The sequence below is a fragment of the Nelumbo nucifera genome, chromosome 5 (assembly GCF_055504915.1).
Source record: "Nelumbo nucifera cultivar China Antique chromosome 5, China Antique-T2T, whole genome shotgun sequence".
NCBI lineage: Eukaryota > Viridiplantae > Streptophyta > Magnoliopsida > Proteales > Nelumbonaceae > Nelumbo > Nelumbo nucifera.
Window position 1 is genome coordinate 81,522,312 of NC_142653.1, and position 18,451 is coordinate 81,540,762.

General features: G+C 39.6%; 2 protein-coding genes and 1 pseudogene across 3 annotated transcripts in view; 2 read left to right on the forward strand and 1 right to left on the reverse strand.

Annotated features, from left to right (window-relative positions):
- The window catches only part of LOC104593820 (mraW methylase family protein), a 59,717-nt gene extending 57,458 nt beyond the window's left edge, over positions 1-2,259 (forward strand). For both annotated transcript variants that reach the window (XM_010253838.3, XM_010253839.3), the window contains one exon: positions 1,567-2,259. In XM_010253838.3, coding sequence (XP_010252140.1) covers positions 1,567-1,964 — 398 coding nt within the window. In that variant the 3' untranslated portion in view covers positions 1,965-2,259. The remainder of the gene's footprint in view (positions 1-1,566) is intronic.
- An 8,974-nt stretch (positions 2,260-11,233) lies between these two features.
- LOC104593998 (RING-H2 finger protein ATL52-like) lies at positions 11,234-11,737 on the forward strand. Its single transcript, XM_010254120.3, has one exon. It carries the CDS (start codon positions 11,234-11,236, stop codon positions 11,735-11,737), a length of 504 nt encoding a protein of 167 aa, XP_010252422.1.
- A 5,873-nt stretch (positions 11,738-17,610) lies between these two features.
- On the reverse strand, positions 17,611-18,133 carry LOC104593997 (metacaspase-9 pseudogene; annotated as a pseudogene).
- Between the last annotated feature and the right edge of the window lie 318 nt (positions 18,134-18,451).

An 18,451-nucleotide genomic window follows, 5' to 3' on the forward strand; every position in this document is an offset into this window, starting at 1 on the left:
AGAAATATGTGTGCCTTTTGTCAAGTCAGAAGACCAACTTGCTGATTGCCTCACTAAGGGTCTCAACAAGCCAAAACTTGACAGAAATCTAAGCAAGCTGGGCATGATAGATATCTATGCTCAGCTTGAGGGGGAGTGTTGAGAATATGTATTTGGCTTAGGGTTATTGTTGCCATTTCATTTTATTTGTATTTTGGGTGCCCATATAGGGACATAAATGTAATTATTGTCTTTATTATAAATTGAAATGTTCTGATTATGAACAGTAACACACCCTCTTCCATCTCTTTCCTCTGATTCTTCACTGGTTTCTACTACTGAACCAGTCACAGGACTCTTCTTGTCTTCTCCATCACCAAGAATCCAGCTTCCCTTCTACTAATTTTCATTATTTTTTGTTTTATTTATCTTTGTAATTTTATATTATTTTTTGTAATTTTCTTTAATGCAATATCCATATTGGTTAGGTTCCTAACATCAAAGTAAAGGAAGGGATCAATAAGTATAGTTTACCCTAAATGTGGAGGGAAGTTTTTCAGAGGTCAAAGTTCAGGGGAGGTTTAAGTAATTTACCCTATTCAAAACAGTTTGTGGGGCCCAGTTTTCTTGAAATCACAACATAATAGACAATTCATGTTGGAAAACACCCCCTGGGCTAGAAGACTCGGTCTAACTGTTTGTTTCTCCCTTACTCTGCCTCTCCCATGCTTCTGTCTCTTGTATTTTTTAGGGTCTTACACGTTTAGGATTGATTAGGGCTCTTGTCATTCGACTTGTGTTTAAAATTACAACCCTTCCTGGGATCAAATCCCACTGCCACCAGGGTTGGGGGGTTAAGGGCGGGGCCACAGGGGATGGGCTACCCCCCATTGTAGCCCCATGAAACCAAAAAAATAAAAATAAAAACTACAACCCTTCCTGGTCTTCCTGGTAGTTGCAGCAGCTTAAATAGGTTGAATGGTTTGAGGCTTAACTGTGGTTCGACCCTCATTTGACCAAAGGGTGATTCCTATTTGAGAACTGGAAAGACCTAAAGCAGTTAGGTTGGTTCAACTGGGTGGTCTGGTCTCGTTTCCTTTTTTTTTATGATTAATGAATGATTTTATTAAAAGATTAGGAGCATAAAAGATGCACAAAGAAAGTTCCCAAAGTGAGGCACGAGATGCAGCCTCAGATTAAAACAAAGAATTACAGTTTAGCCCAAAACATCCGATTCCTATGCAACCCTTGTTTAGCTAGTGAGTCTGCTAACCCATTTGCTGATCTTCTTTCCCATTGGAATTGGACTGACATGTTTGTAGTTAACCATTTGAATCTTCGTAAAGCCCCCTTATAGGACCAGGCAGCTGTTTCTGGTTCTTTTAACCACTGGATCACCAGCTTGGAATCACCTTTGGTTAAAAGCTGTTCATAATTCAGTTCCTTGGCAAATTCAGCTCCTTGTAACACTGCTTGAATTTCTGCATTTACTGAATCCCCTACTCTTATACGACCAGAATATAAAGTGATAATTAACCGCTCTGTATTTCTGAACACTCCCCCAAATGAATTTCTGATGAATTGCAGGTAGACAGGGTTGGATAAAGACAGCCACACGGGTCTTTCAAGCTTTGAGGATAGCAGTTAATGATGAACTCCAGACACTGAAAGATGCACTTAATGCTTGTTTTGACTGCCTTTCTTCTGGAGGCAGGCTTGCGGTCATCTCTTTTCATAGCTTGGAGGACAGGATAGTCAAACAGACTTTTCTTGATATAATCAATAGGGAGGATGAGGATAGGGACAAGAGATACGAAGGTACACAGAGGAATGGTAATGAAAATGAAGAAGCATGGATTAAACAGATAATTAAGGGAAAAAATGGGACTATACTGACAAAGAGACCATTGACACCTTCCGAAATGGAGGAGAGATTGAATCGGAGGAGCAGAAGTGCAAAGCTCAGAGTTATTCAGAAGTTATAAAATCACAAATCATAGCAGCTAACAGCTCACCAAGAAGGCATTTCATCTGGCAAGGAGAGATCCAATGGTCAAATTACCTTGGCTTCTGTTGCTGGTATTATTTACAGGAATTTAGTCGCCCAAAATACTTTTCTATCATCACTCTTATGAAAAGCTGTCATCCATTTTGCCAATTATTCATGAAACCCAAGGATCGCCGTCAATTCTGAGGCTGCTTTGTATATCTTCCATTCTGCATGAGTGAAATTCTATTGAGGCATCCCCTACTCTAATTTATTTAGCCTTTTTTTGTGCATATCTGTGTACTAACAGAATCTTCACGCATAACATTTCACCAAATTTGTCGTTTTTTCTCAAAGAATGAAAAGCCATCAAAACAGGCAGGTTGCGATTAAGAAAATGCATATATTAGCTGCAACAACTGGAAGGGATACAAATACATTATTCAGAAATTGGTGTACCTGCAGACTCTTCACACATTGCATTCCTCATAGACTTGCTATTGTATCTGTTAAGAATCAGAAGTAATTCAAGATGCAGTGTGTAATCATGGGTATACAGAGACATTAACTGAACGAATTCAGTGACAAAATGCAATAATGTATCTTTAAGAATCTTAAGTAATTCAAGATGCAGTGTGCAATCATGGGTATACAGAGACATTAATTGAAGGAATTCAGTGACGAAATGCAATAATGTATTTCCCATTTATGGGGACTGGAAGAGAAAATGCAGATTACAATGCCACCACCATTATTCTGAAATATTGAACCAAAACTCAAGACTAATTTCTTTTTAGTTCATGACGAAGCATCTTGCTAAACTATGGGAAGTATCTAAGATAATCTACTTCCATAAGATGTCAACAGGATTTTTTTTTTTTTGGATAATTATGTCAACAGGAATAGTTTGATCAAAGAAGTAAATGATTGAGTAAAATGTAGAAAAAAATGTTGCGCGAGTGTAAATGTGTAATAACCAAGGTTAGGAATTTCTTGCTAATTGAACTGAACCGGGTCTCTGTTCTAGGAGAATGGAAATAAAAACTATAAAAAAATAGCACCTAGACCTGCAAATAAACAATGGATAACCTGAGCCATGAGTTGGTCATTTTTTTTTTATTGTTACATGTTTTGTAAGATCTGTCATGTGGTGACTTTTTTTTTTAATTCTTTTGCTTTTTGTTTGGTTGAATCTAAGTAACTGTAGTCTTAACTTTGAATTGTTGACCAAGGAGGTTCTCATTGTACTTGGCTCCATTTGGAAGTACAAATAAAAATATGTAGAATGCAAAATCCTGTATTTTGTATAATTTTATATATCTATGTACATATTGAATTTGCACTCCTTTCAAACTTAGCCTAAACAAGGATTTGAAATCGGATTCAGTCAGTGCAAAGTCTGTTCGAACACCCATGATAGAGCCTTGCATTGGGAATATCTCCGCATGAAATAAAGCACAGAAGTGAGAAAATGTGGCATGAAATTTGTACCTTTCACTTTACGTGTAACATTGAACATGCTGGCTTTCTGCTGCAGGTTTTCCAGACTTGCCATAGGATGCAACTCGTATTTTCTACAATACTAATCTGATTTGCACGTTTTTGTTTTTCTTTTTTTTTTGCAATTGAAAACCTTTGGCCACACAGTTGTTCCCTCCTATCTTCGCACAGGTTTCCCGGAGTTTTGGTACTGGTCTTTTGCTGTTTTGCAGGTTCCTTTCCCGTCTATGTTCCTTTTACACACTCTGTCTTCTACTGAATCTAGTTATGGCAGATGATGAAATCATTCGGGATTTTGTCCAAGTTGTTGCTCCCGGCTCCCGACTCCCGAGTACTGCCGATCAAGATGATATTCTGCCAAGTGAGGAGTGGTGACGAAGTCTTATTTTCACAGTTCTCACTGACCGCACCGTCAAGATATCGGGCCTGAAAGATATGCTTTCCAAGGCTGGATTGACCAATCAGCAATCTCTGATTTTACACATAACTCATACATTTTTAAATTTCCTAGCAGTTTATGATCGAGATCGGGTTTGGGATGGGGGGCCCTGGTTGTTTAAAGATGATTTAATAGTCATGCATAAGGGGGATTCGAACAAGCAGCCTGATATTTATGGGTTCTCAGGGCCCGTTTTGTTCACAGTTGGAATTGCTCATTTGGGCTGATTTGGAATTAGAATTAGAATCGAAACGATTCTAATTCTGATTCTGAAGGGAGGGGTGTGAGCGTCGGGAAATTGCTCATTTGGGCTGATTTGGAATTACAACCTATCATTCAAAGGAAATGGAGGTAGTGGGTCCTCTATGGATTAAGCATGAAATCATTTTAGTCCAAAGGTGATTTCAAACCCAAAGCATCCGTTGAATCAGTCTAGGTAAGACTTGGATGAGAGAAGAAAGGGATTAGGCACTCCTCTCCCATTTCAATTGGTGGGATCACATGGAATGTGAACTACCTAACAACTTCATTCAATAACCAAATGAAAGCCATATATACATGATATAGCATGAAACAATGTAAAAAAATAGAATTTTTTTTTTGTTTTTTTTGGCTCTAACAACCCCTGAACCAGGGCACAAGATGTTTAAAGGCCTAAGAATGATATGAAAACAACGTAAAAAGATAGGATTTGGCTCTAATAACCCATATAGACTTTGCAAAAAGGCCAATTTTGACCCCAAAGAATAAGAAAAGGTCATTTTTGTCCCTAGACTTTGGTGAAAAGGCCAATTGTAGGCAAAAACAAATGACATTTGCAACGACGTTGATGTTTTCGATTGAGACCAAATAAAAATTTCAAAAATCTTGATGTTGTACTTACTAGTGGGTCTCACACATTAATCCTACCCATTAGAAACAAGTACACGTCACCACCTAATTGAAAAAAAAAAGAAACAATTGAACCATTTTTCAACTCCAAATTTTGATAAAAACTCTTTGTGAACGGGATCAGGACTCTAATTGTCTTCTTCACCTCCGATTGCCATTTGATCTCACTCCGATCGTTTTCTTCACCTCCGACTGCCGTTCAAGCTCGCTCCGGTCAGAAGCGAGCTCCTTTGACACTGATCTTTTAGGTCTTTGCGTTCACAAAGATAAAGAATAACCCATCCGTTGTTTCCATTAAAGAAAAAAGAGAGAAAAGCATGCTTGTAATCAACACTTTAATTTGTTCGATACATGAAGAATATTGGTTTAGAAGTTTTGTCTTTTTTTTTTATTATTTGCATCAAATGCAGGCGGTGAAACCATTTTTTTATTGATTATTTTGTTTTTCTTATTTTTTTTATGAAATAGCAAGCAAAATGGGTATGAATGTGTCTGTGGAATTATGATGGTTTGTTTACTGGTGGAAAATTTGGGAACAGTAACAACGGATTGTTGTAGGTTGGGGGTAAAGTGAAGCTTATAGAAAAAATAGATGTAAACAAAATCTCATATTGGACACTATTAATTATGGTAGAATACTAGATATTTGAAAGACGAGGTTAGTAAAATATACTATAAGGTACCCAATTTAGGGTTAATTAATGGTTTGAGGGAAGTGTTTGATTGAGATATGTACGCGAATGCCATCCTTGATGGCATCACATATTGACGATTGAAAACCTGCGGGCCGATAAACGAGCCGAAGCATTCCTGAACCAATTCCGTGAAACGTTCACAGGGTCCCTACACTTGTCCAATATCCACTCTGAGTGGTGTTGACATGTTTTGGGTCTATCGTACGGGCCCAAGGATAGCAAACTGTATGATGTATTAGACCCAGCATATAATGCAGCAAGGTGCATTGGCAAAGAAGTTGGTAAGGGACCCTTAATGCACAACTTGTTAAGCTTCCATTACTCGACTCCATTGATTCACCTTGTTGATCCTGCATTGTTATTGTGGAATCAGAAAAAAAAAAAAAATTGCGTAATGGTGGTGTCTATGTTTTATCTAAACATGTAATATCTTGTGCCCATGCCCGTTAGTTGCTCAATTGCTCCATTACTCCTGCAGAAAAAAAAAAATTCTAGGGTGCCTATTCACAAGCCATGAATTATCATTCTTGACCTTGACTATTGATATGTCTCATAATTCATGCATAATATTTAGATGGATTATTTAGGTCTCATCTAGTTTGCAGGAATAAGGGTTTGGAATTGGAATCGAAGGCCATTCCAATTCTAATAATTTGGTTGAGCAGAATCGAAATCTTATTCCCATTCTTGGTGAAATTGTTTCCCATTGAGAGAATGGCCATTCTCCCTCCCTCTCCCTTGAGAATAAAATCCCATTCCAGATTATTCTAATTCCATTTCAATTCTTATCTAAACCAAACAGAGTATGGGAGTAGACCATTCTGATTTCAATTCTGATTCTGACTACAAACCAAACAGACCCTTAATTATTCATGCCATATAACATGAAATGTTCATTAACATTTTGGGATGGTTGCTGTATTGACCTGACTACATTTGATAATAAATCACAAGCGGTTGAATTGAATGACCGACTTATTGGTAATAAATTAAATAATTAAATAATCAAAATATTTGAAGATATAGTAATCAACCCAATAGTTCACAACCTCCTTAAGACATTAAGCAATAAGCCATTCAGTTAAGCCACTTCTATTGTGATTGATAATTGGTTATGTCACATAGTATAGGCTGCAATATGGGTGGGAGCCAACTCAAGTTGGGCACTTTTCTACCTATTCCTTTTGCACAGAGTGGGTTGGGTTCTAGGATTTGAGTTACTTCAGTTTGAAATATCTTGCCTATTCTTGGATCATGTTGAGCTTGGGTTTATGCCACCAGAAGCCTGAGCCAGCCAGTCCAACCTTTTCAAGGGGGGCTCCACATGGACAGCTTATATGTTGAGCTTGGATCTCTTACCCACAAATTCTTCCAACATTTCTACCAACAGACACTTCAGGTGCACATTGGGAATATCTCCCTTGCCACTCATGGAAAGATATTCCCAATACATGGCAGCAGTATCTCATGAGTAAGGATATAGAAAATGTGTGGGTAGGAGATCCGGAGTGTTACAAGTTACGTTTAATGAAATTCTGGAGATCCATAATCCATTGTCAGTTAGTCGTTTGAAAGGCTGTCTACTTTAACCTCTTTAGATGGTTTATCCAGAGTGATTCAAATCCAGTTTGGATCTCTTACCCGGAATGGGATCTACTCCTCACAAATGAGTGCTTCACAGGAACATCCACCATGCATTGGGAACATCTCCCATGAATAATAACTAATAAATATGGAAGATGTTCCCAATGCATGGTAAGATGTGTGTGTGAAGTGGGTGTGAGGCGCTCTGTGTGAGGAGCAGATCCTGTCTCCTCTTACCCATGCCTCATTATAGCTGTACATTAAGAACATCTCCTATATTTGTATGTTACTATTCATGGGGAGATTCTCAATATTACAGATGTAGTGTCATGTGGGTAGGTGTGAGTAAGATTCTTGTGGGTAGGAAATCTGAATTGCTTCAAATCATCTATTCCAGCTTACCTGAATCTTCAACTCAACCCTCCCAAGCGGATCCATAAATTTATGTTGGGCTTGGGTTTGAGATCCTTTATTGCTTGCCTTTGGCAACCTGCTCCACATTTGTGTAATGGGCTGTGTGTTTACTAGCTAAGTTTGGAGTTTCTCGGCAGGCTTGTTTAACAAAAGTAACATTTCTGACCATCGATGTTTAGAGTTAAAACATCAAATTGATGTTTAAGTAACAGAAGTAATTTGCATTGATCAATTCAAAACATTTCTGATTATCTAACATAACAAAACATATTTTAACATCATTTTCTACTGATCAACCCCAAGCGTTTTATGAGGAAACGCCAATGGTATCAAACACAACCAAAGGTTGTCCCGTGCCATTGGTGTTTCGTCCACCACTGTTTTCAGCTGAAATATCATTTATATCTAAAACACAAATACCACGGTTTGCACTTGAATTTTGTTTTTGTGAGAAATATGTGTTTTCATTCATCTCAGCACCATGTCATCACCACATGAGAGTGTAGAGTCTTAAGACTTTACCTCCCAAAACAACAAACATCATACTGATTTTTCTTGAAACATTCCCTAATTTATCTTTCAAGTAGAAACATTTCATGACTGTTTTCACTCAAAATAGTCTTAACCAAATAGAAAATTTACCATTAAACTCAAAATGCATAGGTGGTGCTGATGTCGTAGCATTTCAAGTAGAAATTGATGCTACTCGATTCGAGGTAGTGCACGAATCGAGGTCATAGTCAGATAATCATTGCCAACTAGGCGGAGCCAAGATGGAAGGATGAAGCCATGCAATGAGATCTGAAACCAAGAAAAGGTTAAAGGCTCGATGAGTTATCCACAGGTAGATACTCCAACGCTCAAGTCAGTAGAAAGTAGTGGGCGGTTGGGCCGAGCAGTTGGAGAACGATGTTGGTTCGAGCAGAATCACAGTATGGGAGTCAAAATTTGGATCCTTTACCTTGAGCGAGAGGTACCTTTTTATAGTCGATGATCCGTGTCCTGATCGGATGAGGCTTCTGGGCTTGTCAGGATGAGGTTACCCGCTGAGATCTTCGAGATAAGACCTAATCCCTAGCGGTGCCGACATGGCTGAAGAGATAAGGTGGGTCGCGAAGGTGATGCGGTGCTAACATAGCTGAAGAGATAAGGAGGCCACGTAGGCGACACGTGGCATCCGGAGCCAGCTCAACCATAATCCGAACACCACTCCCCCAGTTCTGAAGTCGAGGAGTGCAGTGCACAGCCGCGGTGTGGCGTGGATGAGTTTCTGTTCTCAGCTGAGGAATTTGAAGTTGAAGTTTGGTTAAGCGTTTGATTTGGACCGTACGGCTCAAGGTTGGACTGGTTTTTCTAGACAAACCGATTGGTTCAACGCAAATCTCGTTTCTGAAACTGGTTGCTAGAGATGTCGTTTCGCTTCTGGCCACTATGGTCTTATCACTGGCTACGTCACACAAATGGGACATCAAATAGTTGGATGTTCACAATGTTTTTCTAAATGGTTTTATTCAGGAATATATATATATATATATATATATATATATATATATATATATATGAGAAACAAACTCGTGGTTTTGAGGATCATACACGTTCAGATTATGTTTGCAAGTTAAATAAAGCCCTTTATGGTCTTCGTCAAGCCCCTCGTGCTTGGTTTTCTTGACTCAGTAATCAATTACATGATCTTGGTTTCAGAGGCTCTCAATGTGATCTTTCTCTCTTCATCTATAACAAAAATAATATTTCTCTATATATTTTAATATATGTTGATGATATTATTATTACTGGATCTTCTGCTTCTCATGTTTCTCAACTTATTATTGATTTGTCTCGAAGTTTCTCTATTAAGGATCTTGGATCTCTTCATTACTTTCTTGGTGTAGAGGTTCATTGAGACAAGAACAGATTATTTCTCTCTCAACGGCGCTACATTCTAGATCTTCTATAGAAGACCAACCTTGCAGCTTCCAAACCTTTGACCACACCTATGGTGCCTACATCCAGGTTGTCAAAATTCTAGGGCGAGCCTCTACCTGACCCCACTCAATATCGCAGCATTGTTGGTGCCTTACAATATGTCACCCTGACTCGGCCAGATGTGGCATTTGCTGTGAACAAGGCATGCCAGTTTCTTCAAACTCCCATTGATGATCATTGGACGACATTGAAATGAATTGTGTGTTATCTCAAAGGTACCATTGATTTTGGGATACTCTTTGCTGCTAATTCTCCTGGATCTTTAGTTGCATTTTTAGATGCTAACTGGGTAGGCTGCCTTGATGACCGTTGGTCTACTGGCGGCTATGGTATTTTCCTTGGTTCTCACTTGATCTCCTAGAGCGCTAAGAAACAGTCCACCATTGCTTGTTCCAGAACTGAAGCTGAGTTTCACTTCTTAGCTAATACCATAACTGAAGTGTTATGGTTTCAGTCTCTCTTACGGGATTTGGGTGTTCATCAGTCCTCTCCACCTATTCTCTACTGTGATAACATTGGTGCTACGTATCTGGCTGCGCACCCAATTTTTCATGCTCAAACAAAGCACATTGAAGTGGATTTTCATTTTTTGTGCGACCATATTCTTCGCAAAAACATGGAGGTCCAACATATTCCTACTAATGATCAGTTGGCTGATATATTTACCAAACACCTTTCTCCAGTTAGATTTGACTTCTTAATTATAGTCCAAGCTTCATGTGCTTCCGGCCTAGTTTCGCTTGAGGGTATTAAGGAAAGCTCTAAAAATGGTGACTCTACAATAATGCAAAGTTACCAAAGGAGGCTCTCACTTAAGTTTAATAGTTACCAATGGAGGCTCTTACTCAAATTTAGAAATTACCAATGGAGTCTCTCACTCAAGTTTAGCAGTTACCAATATTGGAGGCTATCACTTAAGTTTAGCAGTTACTAGTGGAGGTTCTCACTCAAGTTTAGAAATAGCTAAATTAGGAAGAGAACCATTTAGGAAATATTGTACATAGGCAACTGCTCTCCTTGATTTCCATTATTATTTTATCCGTTTGTGTATATATACTTTACCCAAAACATCTTGGTTGACATATACAAGTAATACAAATTCTTTCATTCTTTAAAATTGCTCTTAGTCTTTCTTTAACTGCTACAACTCATCCCCATATGTTTCCATTAACTGTTTCCATATGTGCTATGTGCCTATGTCAGTTAAGGATGGGGAGGAGGTCAGGGAGTTTTGCCAGGGTGCAAACAGTCATTTCATGTGCCTTGTATCGATATGTGGCCCTTTTCTCACGCCAATTTCCCTTTATGTCGCACTGCCATCACTGTTTCCTCCGGCCGGCTTCCACCCTAAACAGGTTGCCGGAGTTTGGTGGATGGAGACTGATAGATACTTGTAATAAATAATAATGGTGGGTGTAGTCCTTACTCTCAAGTTATATAAAGTAACTTCCATGTTTATTTATATTTAGGTGCTTCTTTCGCCTTAGAAATTAAACTGATTTTATACACATCAGATCTATATATCCATGCAGGCCTTGTGAAATTTTATATATATCGAGTGGAGCATATTAAATAACTAGAAGCAATTGAGCCTCAAGTGGCGTACTCATGGCCCACCAATTCATCGACCCCAGTTCCCAAATAATACACATATACACCTATTCCAAATTCTGTTTGTGTAGAGTGCAGACAGCACAAACCCTTTGCAATTCAACACCAACCTCGCCTGTATTTTGAAGGCGGTTTCCTGTCTTCCAGCTGATGGATGAGAACCGTCCCCGACCCCAAGAAATTGATTTTTATCTTTCTCCGGCTACTCTTGCCATCGTTGGTATTCTATCGGCCATCCTCGTGCTCACAATTTACCATTGCATTACCGTCGGTTGGTGCAATCAGCGGCAGACTACTTCAGCAGGCTCAGAACGGCGACGAGAGGTTTTCCGTGCAGAACAAGAAGAGACGACTAATAGCGTAGGGAGTCGTATGATACAAATCATCCCGGCTCAAAGGTATACCAAAGAGGTGAGGGAAGACGGGACGTGTGCGGTGTGCCTATGCGAATTCATGGAGGGTGAGGAGGTTCGGATATTGCCTCAGTGTATGCATTCATTTCATGTACCCTGTATCGACATGTGGCTCTACTCCCATTCAAATTGTCCACTCTGTCGCAACCACATAGTGCGGCCTCAGCTGGAATCCGAGATATTACCACTGCCGGATGCACAGAGGGTGCCGGATTTTGGTGAACGGTCTACAGCATTATGACAATGGTGGCATGGTGCGTGTGTCGACGGTCAACCTACCTTATCTCTCTTTTTCTCTCTCCCTATAATGTTTCTATTATTTATTTGTTTATAATTTGGCATTTGGTGAGACTGAGAGGTGCAAGAAATCAGATAATGATGTCTGCATGTAAGACAGACACAAGCTGATGTTAACGTTACAATACGCAGAGGATGTGATTGGATTGCAGGGGTGGAAGTGGGAAAGGGCGCAGATTCCATGGTTCAGTTTCAGTGGATGATGGAACGACTAGTCCCTCTGCCTCTGGTCTCCTCGTTATCCATGGAGTCTGCCATTACTTGTTTTTCAGAGCTCAATAATTAATGGAGGATTTTTTTGGGGTAAACAATTAATTAGAGGAACTCAGGAATTCTTTTCCGTCCCGTCGCTGTAATCCAAACGGGGACTTACTTTCTTTGAAATTTCTGATTGGTTGGGTTGTTAGTTAGCCGGTCAGGGCCATAATGTTCCTTGCCTAATGGTGTATTTAATTTATCAAAAGGGAGGCAATCCTTCATATCACATTCTTTCATCTCATCATGAGATACACCTTAATGTATGTTATAAGCAGTTGAATAGCAAATATTTAAATAAGTAAATATATGACCAATCAACTGGAATTCTCCGATATTTATTTGCATTTGAATATGGCGAATGTTTGTTTAAAATCGATTCGTATTGTCTACCCATTACATGGAGTGGACCATATATAGGCCCGCTACGAATCATTTGGTATGGGAGGTGCACAAAGGGAGATCTTCCGTATGGTGCCAGTGGGCCGTATTTTGTGACTAAACAATGTGTTTGAATAATTTGCTCCCCACGAAATTTGTTTCCGCAAAGATTGTAGTCCGGATCTTCTGCCCATGCAACATTGCAGTTCCACATCGAGAACATCTCATATCATATTATGTAGGGAAAGACATGGCAGAGTTATGGTGGGAATGAGATCTAGAATTTAAGTTAAAAGTCAGCAAAGCAGGAGGGGAGGGGATTTTGGGAATGAAACACCTCAGCTTCCTTTTTTTTCCTGTTAGTGAGCGTGCAATAATAATAGTACTAGGCCAGACCTTGATTGATCATCGTTGGAGGAGGGGAGGGGATCCCCTTTTAATACTACATGCGTATACATATAGTGGTTTTCATCCCTTACAATTGTGATGAGAATTCTGTATTTTTGTTCTCAGTTAAGTTTAGTTAAGACAAAGGTTCAAAGTAACAACATGTATTCGCCCGGATCGGCTGATATGTATTGTTTTTGGAGCTCCTTAATATGTCCCTATAGAGGGTGCATCAGAGTTTTGACTGGTTCAGGGTGTGGAGGAGCCTTAAATTGGCCTCTCTGGACTAGTTTTAAAAAAAAATAAAAAAAAGTAAAAAAATACTATTGATATCGCCCGATATGCTCCTATCAGTGTATCGGGCATATCGATATTTAGAACCTTGATTAAGACCACTCATCCATGTGGGGATTTTGTAGTTTAAGAATGGCAACGGTGTGGGGATCATATTCCCCGTCCCTGCCCCCGATTCTGAAATTAATCCCATTTCTGTTCTTGATCCTTGCTGAGATAAAATTTGTCCTCCATCCCTGATCTTCGATGGGGATGGGTTCCTTGCGAGAACCCGAATCCCCGAAATTTTTTTAGATAATAATATTTTTTTGAAAAAGAAATTTACTTAAGTAAATAAAAATTGTAAATTATAAATAATGTTTTAAATATATTTTGATATATATAAATAATATATATTTACTATAAATTACATTTAATATATATATATATATATAATAAGGGTCGAGGTGGGGCAAGGACCTCAATCCCAATCCCTGACCCCATCGGGTTGGAGAAGTCTAGTCCCCATCGGGGATGGAAAAAATTGCCGCCTCTTATGTAATTGATTTGAACGAAGCAACATGTGTGGAAATGTCCGAGTGAAAGTAAGCTCTTTTGAATCAATTTTTCTTTCCTTGTTTCTTTCTTCATTTTATACTGTTTTAGGTTCGGGCTTTTGATTGGATCCATTTAAATTTTGAGAAAAGCACAACCCGAACCCGTTCAACTTGCACCCATAATGGTAACAGTAGGTTTGGCCACTCTTAGCAGCAGGTTATAGATCATTAAAAAAAGGAAGAATATATGTTTAAAAATGGAACAATTGCAGGTTTGGCCACTCTTAGATTCCAACTCTTCATATATTGGTGATTGTACAATCACACTTAACAGTAGGTTTGATTGGGGGGTTGACCCTCAAGAAACCCACACATATGGGCTATGGCGGCATATATAGGAATGGGATGCATGCCTCATACAACCGAAGATGGCCTTTTGATCTATCTCAATTATAATGTTCTCAAAAACTTTATAGAGCTTTCAACAAATCACTTTGGCTCCATGCTTTTGCTTCACGTCAATGTATATTTTGAATGCTTTGATGATCAATTATAAGTTCCTTATTTAATTAATTAGTACTACTTTTTTCAGTTTTCTTTTACTGTTTCAAGGTATGGGGCTCTAGAATTTTCTTCTTCTTCTTAATAAAAGCCTGCCTTCTGATATAGCGGAACCTGATATTTGTCAGTATATTCGTTTCAATAGCTAATATGTCCATATAGAACTGGACTTTCCTCCTCACAAAATTTGGTCCTCACACCCACCACACTGCCCTCACAGTGGCATATGATAACATCTTTGTAATTGGATGTTTATATTCATGGAGAGATGTTTTCAATGTACATCAGAACCAATTTTTTGTGGAAATCTCAACTTATCCACATGAAACAAAGTCGATATATTTGCATACAAAATACAAGGTTTTACACTCTATATATTTGCATAAAAATAGATTTCTATTTCAATAATGATATGTGATTGTTTAATATTTCTAAATCCCAAAACCACCCTTAATTTATTGGACAAAGTCGGCTATGCATAAAGAAATAACTTGCTTTGCCTTGTCCATTTTTATCATTTCAAAATGTCATCCTTTCACATATACAAAACTTAAAAGCGCATTTTAATAAATTAATTATTTCATCAATTCAATCAATAGAAAAGGGGACAAAGTGCTAAATTCTGAAAGTCCAAGGGCTCTTGTCGTAAACGAAAGTTCATGAAACTATTCCTAAAGTATACATTGATAATATGCAATTTACCCCTTTTTTTAGTACAAGGGAAATATCAATCCTCAAATTTTAAGAAAGAAGCATCATTATCTTTTTTAAGCCATTTGAACTCTATTAATTATTTTAATAGAATAGTTAATCTAGATTCGTTCAATAAATCCATTGCTACCAAATTGAATTCGTTGAATTAAATTACTACAGAAAAGGCACAGAATAATTTTTATCAACTGAATTATATTAATTATTAAAGAACAAAAAAGAAAGTAACCAACAAAAAAATGATTAAATACGTTGGATAGCATTGAGAGTTCAATCAACATCAACCAGCTCACATGAAAATAGCGACAAATATATAAATTAAAAACAACCAAAGCAATCAAATAAAGATAATTTATAAATAACAGTGATTAGTATAGATATCCGTGATCCATGATAAGTCATCCCAACAAATCAATCATTTTTTTATTGGGTCCCAGCAGCACTGAATGGTCAATGGATCCTGCAATTTTTTTCAAAAGGGAAAAAAAAAGAATGTATCGTGCAATAGAAATGGTGAATGGTGAATGGATCTGCCTCTCTTCCAATGGATGAAGAACATTTGGTAACTTCAACCGCATATCGCATTACTTGTCAATGTTTACAAAGAAAAAACTTACACATATCAAGAATTTAAGATTTAGAAGTGATGAGGCTTCCAAATTATATCACGATACGTGGCTTCCAAGTGATATCTCGGTGTTGAGCAAGTAGATCACCTCGGCAAATCGGCTTGTAGCACCTCGATAGGGTTGACCTAAGGTACCTTGGTTTGGCCGACCTAAAGGACCTCCGAGCAAGGAGCGACCTACCTCAGGGACTGACCGAGCCAACAAAGGTACTATCGGTGACCTACAATGCATGCTCGCTAACTTATCACATAGATTCGTTGACAAATCGAGTTCTCTGGAATATTAATGAGTTGACCATTAGGTCGGCCTACCTGCATCATGCGTGTCAGAGTCAATCGGACAGACTTTAGCCCTTTGCATAGATTACATAACCGACGTCATTACTCTCTCCCAACTTAATGAAAACGATTCTATGAGAATCTGGGACCCGTTACAGAAGGTCTCTAATCACTCACACCTATATAAAACCACAATTCCACTCAGAGAAGGTATGCACAATTAAGCTCCCGCACTCTCTAATCTTTTAAGCATCTCAAAGAACTCTTCGCTAATTTAAGCATAGGAGTGCCCACCCTAGGTAAAAGCAACTTAGGCACTCTAACTCTCTCTCTTGCAAAACTATACAACTTGGCTAGACCTAGCTCGGCCATCAACAGAGGAAAATTCTAGTTCGGCATCCGAGTCACCTGCCAAGTGCGAGCACCAGATCGCACACCATCAATTGGCGCCATCTGTGGGAGTCACTACAAAAGGCTAAGTTCTCACCACTCAACACTTTTTAACAACATCCATGGCTTCTTCAAGCAACCAATTAACCAACACAATAACAACAATATGGTCACCGGAGGACACGACCAACTCGGACTAATCCCATAAGTTCCTTCAGTGACAATTGGACAAATTAACGTATCTTGACTCCACCAGGCATCCCTCTTACCCTAAACCCGACCTATCCACCACTTCAGATGAATGCGCCTCCTCCAGTGGTCAAGCCCTCCGTGGCTCTTGCTGGAGTTGATGTGCACTAGTTCTATGACTTGGTGCAATGTGTCTGAGGGATGAGCAATCAAATGAGGGCTCGTGAAGATAGGTTTGCCACCCTAATTGGGGAGCAACAACAATAACAACAACAACAATAGACTCACTAACAGAACCAGTGAACACAGTAGTAGTGGCTACAACAATGTCAAAATTTCGAGCTGAACCTTAACCTAGCTCCTGATCGGGTTCCTAGTTAGGTTCCTAACCAGGTTCCAAACCAAAACCTAAACCATACCCCAATGGAAAGTCAAGCTACTACACCTATTGGAACTGAAGTCGCTAGTTCATCCGAGGGATCCAGAAGGAGGCATCGCAAATGTACCCATCATGCCTCAAAGAAGAGTCAGCTTGCTCCGTCTGTGAGTGAGGTGGACAAAAGAAATGAAAACAAGGAAGCTAGCCAGCTTGGCAACTTGTCTGGGCAGCCAATATCTCGTACCTCGCCATTAGCCCCCAAGATACTAACAGCTCCGCGGCTTAAAGACTTCAGGGCCCCCAGCCTCGAATCCTACAACGGAACAACTAACCCTGTGGACCATGTTGACAGTTTCTAGACCTTAGCATTTGTATGGGGCCAATGATGCAAGCTTGTGCATGGATTTCCCAACAACTCTTCGAGACACAACTCGGTTGTAGTACTTAGGATTGGCCCCTAGTTCCACAAAAAGTTGGGATCAGTTCACCAATCTATTTATCACTCACTTCTCCACTAGTAAAAGGTTTCCTAAATCTACAACCTACCTACTGAACGTCATGTAGCAACCAAATGAGACACTCCGTGAGTATATCAAAAGATTCAATCTGAAACGTCTCCAAATTCCCAACCTCAACCCGACGGTACAGCTAACCGCGACAGTGAACGGTGTCCACCACCCTGACTTGCACTAGGAGATCGAACTGAACCCTCCAACACCTATGGAGAACTTCCTCGCCGAAGCAGATAAGTTCACCAAGGCGGAAGAAGCACTGGGATCCCGGTTAGAGCTATCCGAGAAAAGGAAGCGAGGTTGCTGCTTTAAGCCTTATTCCTTCAAAACATCTCTTGCCATGGTCACCAGCTCTCTGTTACTAAGTTTGGTCTTGTGCTCCTTCAACACCATCTGAACAACATTACTAAACGCTCCATATGCCATGTCTTCGTCGTCAGTCGGATTCATGTCTGTAGATGTCTCGTTCACCTGGCAACCACTGAGAAGAATGCCTGCATTTGGGTCCAGAGACCCCACTACACTGCTCTGAAGCTTTTGTAGGCGGAACTTGATGCTTGCATCACCGTCGAAGACTTGGCACAGGTGGGTGCCAATGTCTAGTAAGTCGATGTCGGTGAGTGAAGTCAGGTGTTGCAGGATTGAGTCTAGAGGGATGATCTTGGGGCGGTGGGCTGGCGGTGCGCCGTTGGCAACAGAAGGCCCGATTTGCTCTTTCTCCTTGTCGATGGTTGCCATTGTGGTAGGAGTCTGAGATGATGGTGAAGCTTGCTCCCTTTGGCAAGAGATTCACAAGGTGTCAGAAATCGACATCTGTTGTGGAGTTGTAGTCAGTCATGTTTGTTACGTTAGCTACAAATCTCAGGTTGACTCGATATCTGGTCCTATATCCATATTTGGAGGATTTAGGTTATTAAAATGGCCCAAAGTCAATGCAGTTGGGAGTTTGACTTTAGTCTAGGCACCTTTAGCAAAGAAGACAATACCTTAGGTTGATCCCACCACCGGTGATGGTAGTTTATTGCCGGCGGTAATGGTTGTTAAGTTGCGGTCGGGTGGATGGGGGGAGAAAGAGGGAGAAGAGACCTCCGATCGCCGGTAATGGTTGTTGGATGCTGGTATCCGGTGATGATGCCTGCCATCCAAAATGATTAGG

What these genes read in the sequence shown, in the direction of transcription:
- LOC104593998 (XM_010254120.3), top strand. Translation starts at nt 11,234, where the DNA reads ATGGATGAGAACCGTCCCCGACCCCAAGAAATTGATTTTTATCTTTCT.